The sequence below is a fragment of the Zootoca vivipara genome, chromosome 5 (assembly GCF_965207765.1).
Source record: "Zootoca vivipara chromosome 5, rZooViv2.hap1.1, whole genome shotgun sequence".
In the NCBI taxonomy this organism is placed as follows: Eukaryota; Metazoa; Chordata; class Lepidosauria; order Squamata; family Lacertidae; genus Zootoca; species Zootoca vivipara.
Window position 1 is genome coordinate 32,222,567 of NC_142588.1, and position 10,477 is coordinate 32,233,043.

At 42.5% G+C, this 10,477-nt stretch overlaps 1 protein-coding gene across 3 annotated transcripts in view; it reads right to left on the reverse strand.

Moving 5' to 3' along the window:
* The window catches only part of RNLS (renalase, FAD dependent amine oxidase), a 104,692-nt gene that overhangs the window by 93,225 nt on the left and 990 nt on the right, over window positions 1-10,477 (reverse strand). The window contains exons 2-4 of one of the 3 annotated variants that reach the window (XM_035138363.3): window positions 10,222-10,327; window positions 6,821-6,963; window positions 4,551-4,709 (exon numbers count right to left, since the gene is read on the reverse strand). In XM_035138363.3, coding sequence (XP_034994254.2) covers window positions 4,551-4,709; window positions 6,821-6,963; window positions 10,222-10,327 — 408 coding nt within the window. Of the gene's footprint in view, window positions 1-4,550; window positions 4,713-6,820; window positions 6,964-10,221; window positions 10,328-10,477 lie in introns of all 3 variants that reach the window. The other 2 variants (XM_035138362.3, XM_035138366.3) reach the window with 2 other exon arrangements.

Here is a 10,477-nt window from a genome sequence, read left to right on the forward strand (position 1 = left end):
GTAAAAACATGCTGATTCCTGAACCGTCCGCGGGCTGGATTTAGAAGGTGATTAGGCTGGCCCCCGGGCCTTAGTTTGCCTACCCATGCGCTAACACTATTACCAGGAAACTCTGATAGCAGTGTTAGCTGAAAGAGAGTATACATGAATAGGAGACAGCCTTGCCTAGCCAGCATGGCCAATGCAAGTTGTAGCCCCAAACATCTTGATCAGAAAAACGATGACCCACTCTGCAGCATCCTTAGCCGGCTGGGACAACTGCAAGCTGCAGAGTGAAACAGAAGATACTTGCTTATTCCTCTTGATTAGCCAGCCTCAGCCTCTGCCCTTTTCCTCAGTGAAGACGACAGCTTGACTGCTCCACTTCACCCTCAACCATACATTAAAATGGAAAGGGAAAATAATTGACTGAAGATTCTACAAGTAACTGACTGTGCTATGGAACAATTGTGTTGTGTAACGGTATGGAACAAAGCCATGGGGAATTGCTCTAAAAGGCATCAGAGAACAAATGTGAATTATCATGCCCACTGGCATTTTCATTAATGCAAAGCGAGCAAGCAATGGAAACTTCACCAAGGAGAGATCTGGATTTTTTTTTTGCTTTAGCATCCCAAATTCTCCAGTCCAAATAACATTGTTCAAATAAGGCATGAGGTAGGTCTCCTGTTTCCAAAACAAATTGCGTTGGCAGACATACAGAACTTGGAATATTTGACACGGATTTGGATGGAAGAGGAGGAAATGGTGAAAAAAGAGGGAGGAAGCCTTGAAAATGGAAAGGTAGAGTTTTATGGAACGAAGACACAAAGGCATTTATTCATTCGCTCACTCACTGTCAGTATAACACAGACATCTGGCAGTATACAAAAGGCTTTGAGTTGTCAGAGAGGACCCATTGAAATGAATGGCTATAATTAACTTTGGTCTGTTAATTTCAATAAGTCTACTCTGAATAAAAGTATATTTAAACAACTCAGGACCACAATAACTTAAGGACCGCCTCCTTCCATATGAACATGCCCAGACCCTGAGATCATCTTCTGAAGCCCTTCTTCATGTACCTCCTCCTCGAGAGGTCTGGAGGGTGGCAACACAAGAACGGGCCTGTTCTGCAGTGGCTCCCTGTTGGGGAATGCTCTCCCCAGAGAAGTTCGCCTAACGCCTTCATTACACACCTATAGGCACCAGGTAAAAATGATCTTCTTTAACTAGGCCTTTGGTTGACTGACATTCAATGCCCTTTTAAAATGTGGTGGTTTTTTTCTGGGGGTGTTATTGGGTGGTTGTTGTTGTTATTTTGATTGTGTATTCTGTGTTTTTATATTGTGATTTTATCCTGTGAACCCCCCTGAGACCTGCGGGTATAGGGCAGTATAATACTACTATTGCTAATAATAATAATAATAATTGATGACAAACCTTTATTGCTTTGCCTCTTATTGAAGTTCAACAGAATATGCCAACCAAAAAAACCCAAAAGATACAGAGGGCTAAAAAAAGAAGGTTATTTCAATGGGAAACTTGGGGGAAAGAGGAGCTATGCAAGGATGCGAGCTTAAATTTAGGGACTGCCCATGGAGTCCAATGAATGCTCCAACCCTAAAATTAAGGAATGGACCCACCTTGTGATTACCTGTCTCTTGGGACACCCTTGCATTCCCAGTTCAGGAAAGCCTTTATGTTACTACAGGGGAATGCTGGGGTGGGGGGTCTAATTGAAATTGAAAATAATTCCCGCTCTCCTGAAATCCACCTGACAATCTGTAAAAAGCCCTCTTAGCACTTGTTTACACACAATTTTGCAGTCGTAAGCATGTTAAGTGGTGACCTGCATGTGGGAATGAGCTGCTAAGGATAACACCACAGATGAAGCTTTCATATTTTAGTCACCAGGCATCCCCTCAACCTTGATGCTGTGCTGGAGCTGTAAGTCATCAAGGGCAATCTGGACACGCTCCATCATGTGTGGCGGCCGAGGGTGCAATCCTATACGCAGTGTTGCTAGCCTGATCATCCCTGTCATTTTATCAATTTGGCTTGGGCTGGTGGGAGTTGCAGTCTAACAACATCTGGGGAGCATCACATTGGCTACCCTTGCTTTACACACTTACCTGGGAGTAAATCCCATTGAACTCAGGGGCTGTTCCTTCCAAGCATCCATGTTTATGACTGCACTGTTAATGTGATGGATATTTAAAATCTCACTTACACATGTGGATGAGGAACTTCCTATTATTTATTACATTTCCCCCCTTCAATATTTTTTTAAAAAACCTTATGAAGTCAGCAGAAACGTTTTAATTGCAGAAAACATTGATTTAGAGGCTGAAGTTGAGCTTGAAATAATAGCTGGCGTTTATTCACAGCTAAACCGAACCTACCTTCGATTTTTAAAGGCATTTTGATTTAGCCATTTCAAAGGCCATTAAAATGCTGCCACCCACTGCCTCTTTAAAATACTGCATCTTAGAACAGGATTGCCTCATCCCCTGCAAGACTGGTTCCCAGTGCAACATGGGAAACACTTCCAGGTTCATTAAATGGTAACCCTTCAAGTGCCAAACATTTCTCCCACCCGATAAACCCAATGCAAGGAAGTGCTAGACTTGAAACATGTCAAAATATTGTTTCTTTGGAAGCTTAACTCTGACAGTTAAGTGTCACAGTGGGGATTCAATTTGATAAACTCATGCTGCTCCTGGTTTTTAAGTTTTACTTGCAGCCTTTTTGCATTCTGAAACTGAATGTTTGGGAACTTGTGTTTCCGGAACCGCCCCCCCCCCCAAATTCAGTGGAAAGTGGCAATAGCCATGGACTGACACCAATTTTTGTTTTTAAATTACCGACTCATTTTGAGAGAGAAAAACCATCTTAATAATTAAAATATTTTCACATGTAGGGTGAAATTGCTAAAGGTAAATGTCAAGTAAAAATAAGCTTAAACTTATAAATGAGGGAGGAGCTTTTGTCTTCCCATTAAAGGAGTCTACCCATTTGAATGTGTTCAAACTGATCAGGATAAATATTAGGCTGCAGCCTGCTCAAGATTCCGTGTCCTGTGAAATAGTCTTCAATTGCAGCATCACATCCACAAGAGAAAGGGCATTAAAGCAACAAGGAGAAACAAAAATAAAATTAACATAGATGAGTAACATGGAAATGCCACAATTCTAAGTGACAGAAGCAACCCGCAGAAATCACTACACATCTCTCAGTATTTCCAGTTATTATACTATCATTTCCTTTGTTATGAGACCTGGTAAACGGATAAGATAAACCAAATTATGCACTGCCCCCAAGATTAGGTCCAGACCCCATTCAGAGCTTCAGAAAACAGCATGCCTCAATCTGAAGGGTTTTGAAGGCTGTTTAACTCAGTATTAGGGTCCAAGGCAAAGTCTCTTTGGTGGTGGGGAGGTTTCATCCTCCACCCCTCAATTTGCTGTTGGGAAATAAACAATAATCTATATTTGTTTTCATTTTGAAAAGTGGGTGGAATTTGCATGCCCAGCATCCCTCTAGACCTAGAGAGTATTCAAACTTCCAAAGCACAAGCAAACAGGTCCAAGAATCTTTCTACTGGACATGTTGAAATTCTGATTTTTTGATTATTATTTTTTAAAGGAAAAACCTTACAATTTCCCCTGCAACTGTGGCTAGAACTAGGTGAGAATGCTTAGTAACTCCTATACGTAGCTTTCTATGGGCTGGGATGTTTTGTTTATCTATCTAATCTATCTATCTATCTATCTATCTATCTATGCATCACCTGAGATATCTGTTTCCGTACCTGTAGTCTAAAGTAGCACAGCCCAGGCACCTTAATGACAATTATGCCTTCAGTTGTCCTAGATGTAATGGACAAAGTAATTACGGATTTATATGCCACACTTAAAAAACAAAACCAGCGAACCTCTCTGGATGGCTTGCAATAAAGACAACTGAAATACATAACCATTCCAAGATGGAATCTGCATCAGAACGAAACACATCGGGAGAACAGACAAAACCTGACCCACATGAGCTTACGTACAGCACTTGCCAGAATGCATAACAAATACAAAGATCTTTGCCCGGTGCAGAAATGGCATCAAAGACGGTACTAGCTGAGCCTCCCTAGGGATAGATTCCCTTTTCAATCACGGCATTTCATCTCTCCAATTGCCACATGCCTAACATCAAATGGCTGGGGCAGAGGGATGTCTCCAATATGTCCGCAAAGTTCAGATATACATTTCCATATCTATTACACTACATAAAAACACATATAAATTACATTAATAACAGAACATTGGGGTCTTCACAATGCCAGTATGAACTGACAGCCAGCCAGCATGGAAGCCCCGGCTGCAAATCCTGTCAGCCATGACACTCTCTCTCAGCCCTACCTACCTTGCAGGGTTGTTTTTTGAGGATAAAACGGGAGGGAGGGGAGAGAACCACGTATACTTCTTTGAGCTCCTTGTGAGAAGCGAACGATATAAATATTAGCAAGCAAGCAAGCAAGCAAACAAGTATGTAAAACAAAACTAAACGAGGAGCCTTACAGTTCACAATGTCTCCCTGAAGCTGAAGAATCTGTGGGACAGGCATTGTGAGAATAACTATGTCAAACTGGTCTGAGGAGCCTGTATTGATGGAGACCTCCCACTTCTCATCTCTGAGGCAGATTTGTGTAACGTGGTGGTTATAGAAGATATCAGCACCTGCTTCAAAAGAAAGAGAACCTAACAGATATCTGAACCAATTAACGGACAAACATCACCTGTGCTTTAGTCACATCAAGGCTGGTGCTACACACTTTACTCACAGATGCCTTTGAAGGCTGTCCAGCAACTTCATCCTCTGAAGAACACAGCTGCGCAGGTTTTGACCGGACACAGTTAGGCAGAACATGCGACTCCACTTCTTTCCCATCTTCATTGGCGCCTGGTCTGTCTCAAGTTCCACATAAACCTGTTTGTGCACTAGATCAGAGCAGCCTTTCCCAAATATGTGCGCTCCAGATGTTTTGGACAACAACTTCCACCAGTCCCAGTTGGCACAGCCGTGCTTGTTGCAGCTGACAGGAGTTGTAGTCTAAAACATCTGGACAGCACCAGGTTGGCAATGGCCACCCCAGGGAGGCCCTCCTCTGGGTTTTTCTGCCATCTTGGATGAGGTGGGCTGTGACAGTGGAGAGGGGAAGGTTCTCCATTGTGGAAACTCACTTTGGGAATTCTCCCAGCGCCTTCCTGTGGATATCTACTGAGAGGCAAGTCCTGTTCAAGAGGGCTTGAATACGGGACAGTGCCTGAAATATTTTACACACTTCCCTGTGATTAAGAGCTATTGAACCCAACAAGGCTTACCTCTTGAGTAGACACATATGTTGCAAATGCCTTTTCGGTGACAAAGACATTTACATTTTCTAAGATCTTTAAGTTTCACATGGCATTTTATGTAGCTGTTCATTATTCTATTTCATTTATAACTGTTGTTTTTAATTTGTGTTGATTAGTTTGTATCTTTCTTTCTTTTTGTCACATTGAAGCAACTCCACTGCAACTAATGGACCTTATTTTCACATGGGTTTCCTCTAGCAGCTGAGAATAAGCCAGCTAAATATGCCATAGGTTCTTGGCTTTAATCCCACCTTAAATCACGATGGACCTGTTCTTCTCTGCTCCAAGAAGAGACAGAAAGAAAAACCAATCTGCAAATATTCTTTTCTCTCCCAGCACCTTCCTGGCTGGACCTCACTTGCTAGCTTGTCCTTCTGTCTGCCCTGCCACACCAGTTAATGCAAGTGATATATTAACTTTCTGGTTTTCTCCTCTGACATGAACTTCTGTACACAGAGGGTGGACTATGAGAGTCAAAGTGCAAGTCTGGGACACTGAAACAAGCAAGGGAGAGTAGGGTAGGCATGTATGTTAGAGAATGGAAAGAATTTGGGGCTCCGTTTCTTCCAGCCAGATGGAACCCAACTTGAAGAGGTTCAACATCTTTTTCTTTGGCCTTCATTAGTTAATCTCAGGCCTGTGATAAGGAAAGCAGCCATCCTCCAAGAAACAAATCTGGCATTCATAACTGACACCTGTTTGGTTAAGAGAGCCAGCCAGATCTTGCTCACCTGCTTGGAGTGGTAGTCAGGAAGGCAAAGTAGCACATCCCCGATGGCTTTTAGAATGGGCTGCAAGACCTTCCTTATGCAAACGGCAATGGGGAGGTGAGGTCACTTTGGCTGGATATTTAACTGCTGCAGCAGATGTTTTACTTGTCTGCAATTTGCTTTTATTAACAGTGGATGCTGCAGTTTTAATTATGAGTGGAAGAACCTACCAGCTTCTCCGGAGCCATTTTATCATCATAACCAGGTTGAAAGCCCAAATGAAAAAGGCCAGAAACTGCTTTGCCACCATGCACACAATAATTTGCTGAATCGAGCACAGGATGCAGAGAGAGATAAATGTTTTAACTAAGTTATGTAAAATAACGCAGAGACAGGCCAAATCCAGTAGCTCTGTTTCTGATCCACCATTCATTAGTGTGTGTGTGTGTGTGTGTGTGTGTGTGGAAAGAGAAGCATGAATTTATAGTAAGAAATAAAAATAGACTAGGGTTTATCCACAACAAGATGTCACCTGTCAAATGTGATTTTATAAACACACCAAGAATGCAATTCTGTACACACTGGCCAGAAACAAACTGCACTGTTCTCAATGGAGCTTACTTCCGATTAAACATGTGTAGGATTGCACTGAAAGATTCACTTTTAAATGTGGGGCATGCTTCCACAATAATATATTTAGGATCATTGTTTCAAGGTCTTTACCTGACTCCTTTAAATAGTGCTTCACAATTGATGAAATTCCCTCTGGTGTTACAAAATTCTCCGCCCCTTCCTTCATCTGCATTCCTTCTACAGGGGCAGTCAATGGCCGCAGCACTCCGTGAGTCAGCAGATCTTCATAAAAGCTGAAAACAAGCAAAACAAAAGCATAAACACATCAATGTCAAATTGTCTATAGTTACTGTATTAACTATGTCCCCAAAAGGATGCTTCTGTTTTAAATACCCAACTTGAAGTTGAGTGATCACATTCACAACCATTAAAATCAAAAGGAAAAATATCCACGTGCGCAGCAATGGCCTTCGCATTCACCAGAAAGCTATTGCTACTTAGGATAAATGATCAAGAACGGATTTCACAGCCCTAATTTTAAGATCTGATTGACCAGTTTATGTGTGCTTATTTGTGTGTATGAATCTAACCCAGGCATCCCCAAACTGCGGCCCTCCAGATGTTTTGGCCTACAACTCCCATGGTCCCTAGCTAACAAGACCAGTGGTCAGGGATGATGGGGATTGTAGTCCAAAACATCTGGAGGGCCGAAGTTTGGGGATGCCTGATCTAACCTGCTGCTCTCAAGATGCTATGTAAGAATGTAAGACAGTTGTCAACCAATAGGAAGCCATAGGTTCCCATAGGTTGGGAATAACAGCACTCTCCCCATTTGTGATTCCAAGCAACTAGCATTCAGAGGAATATTTTCTTCAAAAAAAAAAAAAATCATTTCAGTAGCACCTTAGAGACCAACACGGCTACCTACCTGTAACTATTTTCTTCAACAGTAAATGTAAAACCCCAACTACCAACCCCAGTCAGTATTGCCAGTGGTCAAGGACGCTGGGACTTCAAGAATGTTTGGTACTAGGGCACTTTGGCCACTCCCAATGCTTGACAATACATCAGGCCTGAGGAACATTTGGCCCTCTGGATATGCACAGAATGCAGGCATGGATCAGCTTCCTGAAAAAGGCCTGAAAGTGCATGAATGCTGCCTGCTGAAACCTCAGAAGGCAAAGGTCTGTTAGTGCCAGTGTCCTCCTGCAACTAGTAAAACCAGGACAAATGATGCAAAATATCTGAATCTGCAGTAGAAATGACGTAAATTAAGAAAAACAAATAAGCAAGCTGCGAAATATGTTTATTTTAGTCAGGTCTTTATTCTCTTCTGTGATGAATTAATTGCTACACACCCAGTTTAAAGGGAATGCAATGTGGAATTAATTTGGATGACTACATTATTGGGCACTCCTATTGTTATTCTATTATAAAATCTTGAGCACAGCCTTGGGAGGGCAATTGTACCCTGGGAGAGATTTTTTTTTTAATAACCCACTGAGTAAGTAAATAATAAATAAAAAATGTCCTGATTACACAAGTCACAGAATCTGGCTTTCCTTGGTGAAGGGATCTGGATTTAATTTATTTCATTCTAGCACAGACTCTTTTTCAGCCCAGTTCAAATAACATATCCCTACGTTCCACGGGAAGGAAGCAGCAGGTGTATGGGGCTGCACAGGTCACCCAATGCATCAGTGGTGGGCAGTCTGTGCCCTCCAGATGTTGTTGGACCTCGGTTTACATCAGGCAGTATGGCCAATGGTCAGGAATGATGGGAGTTGGGAGTCCAGGCCACATTTCCCCACCCTTGCCTAATGTTCTGGTTGGGAGAAGCAAGCCCTCCTGCCTCCCCCCCCCAAGATAAAGCAGCAATCTACAGCTGGAAGCAGGTATGAAGGTGCCCAATTCCCTCTCTCTTCCCAGGGAAAGATGACTACACAGTTGCTCATCATCACACATTTATCATCACACCTATCAAGCTTACCAAGAATTGAAGCTACTCAAATTCTTGTTGAAGCTACCCACGTTCTTACCACACTTCTGTGTCCGAAGGAAAACACAAGGATAAACAAAGTGACATGGGAGAACATGAAAAGGAAATGATGCATGGTTCCTGCCATGCCACCTACCCATGTTTCCACAAAATAGTCCTGTGTAAATTACTCTGCCGATAGAGACTCAGGAGGTGCCTTCTCTTTCAACTTCAAAAAACATGCTGAAAACTTTCGTATTCTGTCAGGTTTATGCAGGCAACTAGGAATGCACATTTCTGTAACTGATCTATGATTTTGAATGCTTGTATTTTTATAATAGTATGGTTTTGTGAACTTGAAGAGTTCACTCGCATGAGATGTGGTTCCTTGGCTACATGTCTGGCAGCAGCTACTACCCACCACGTACAGAGAAAAAGAACAAATTGGGCCCCAACCTGTCAATTACATCAGAGGTCCATGTTCAAAGCTACAAATGGAACTTTCTTTTTAACAAGCAAGTGATTTAGATCAGGGTTGTGCCGTATGTGAAGGGAAATACCTGTCTAGGGCCTCCCTTGCCATGTGCCGGGTTGCTTTGAGCCACCATTTTAAGTTTCCCACAATACCTTGAAGCACTTGATATAGCACTGTTCGAGGCCAGTAAAATGGTCGCCAACAGGCACTGATTGGAAGAGCAGCGTCACGAGGTAAGCCTACCGGATGCATGGAGGACAATTTGCCGAGGACTGCTTCAAGCCCGTATTCAGTCGTAAGAACAGCCCTCTTCCAACAAACTCTACTTGTGAGCTTCCATAGGCACTGGATCAATGCAGACATACCAATTGATCAGGCAAAAATAGGCTGCCAAACTCAAACCTTTCACAGGTTTTTGATGTCAAGAAATGAACAGGTGAAGCTTTTTACAGAATGGAGATAGGTAGGGCTGCTAGCTAAAACTGTCTGCTACTCACACTAAAGGCATAGGTGCATTAGCTGGTTGAGAACTTGGCAACCTTACACTACCTGCTCTGTGAAACAGAAGACTAAACTTGATGGAAAAAAATCTCAACTTTCAAAGTATCCTTATGTTAACAAAGATTTGCAATTGCTCTTTCATATACGAAGAATGTGCAAGATTTGTAACATGAGTCACTTAGGATGCTCCAACAGTCATACAGACACCAATGCTTCACAAATGATGGAACACAACTGTAGCTTACAAGTATGTACAAAATTAAAGCAACCTCTTATTTTTTTTAAAAGCAAAAAGTTAAACAGTAAAAAGCTGAGCATGAACAGAGAAAATGCAAACAGATTCTCTCTCAAGAGTTTCAGTAAGATCTAATTAGCAAAATTGAGGTCCTTTCATTAGCTGTGGCTCTTTCCTTCTTAAAAGTCACTTTACCAAATTCCCTTTAATATTTCATTCATTGGTGCTCAGCAGTAGATTGCAATGTAATCAATAACCACGCGTTGCTATAACAGTATTGGCAGGGCTCACCCTTGACATAGGAACCCCCCACCCCCCAAAAAGAGAAACCCAACCCGTTGTCATTCATTTCCCCCGCTCACCCTTGATGCTTTTTGGCATATTCGGGCATCCGAGTGACGTACTGGGCTCCTAGATCTGCCGTGCATTTCGGATCCTGAGTGCTGCGGCTTGTAGCCATTCTTCCCCCTTAAAAATCACGTGCGTGGAGACAAGGAAGTTTTTTAAAGCACAGCCGCGCGTATCCAATCAGCTTCCTCCGTGGGGCAAAATAAGCCAGTGGCGCCTAGTAACTGGGAAGCAGCAGGGGCATGGTTTGTTGCCTAGCGCTTAATTAAG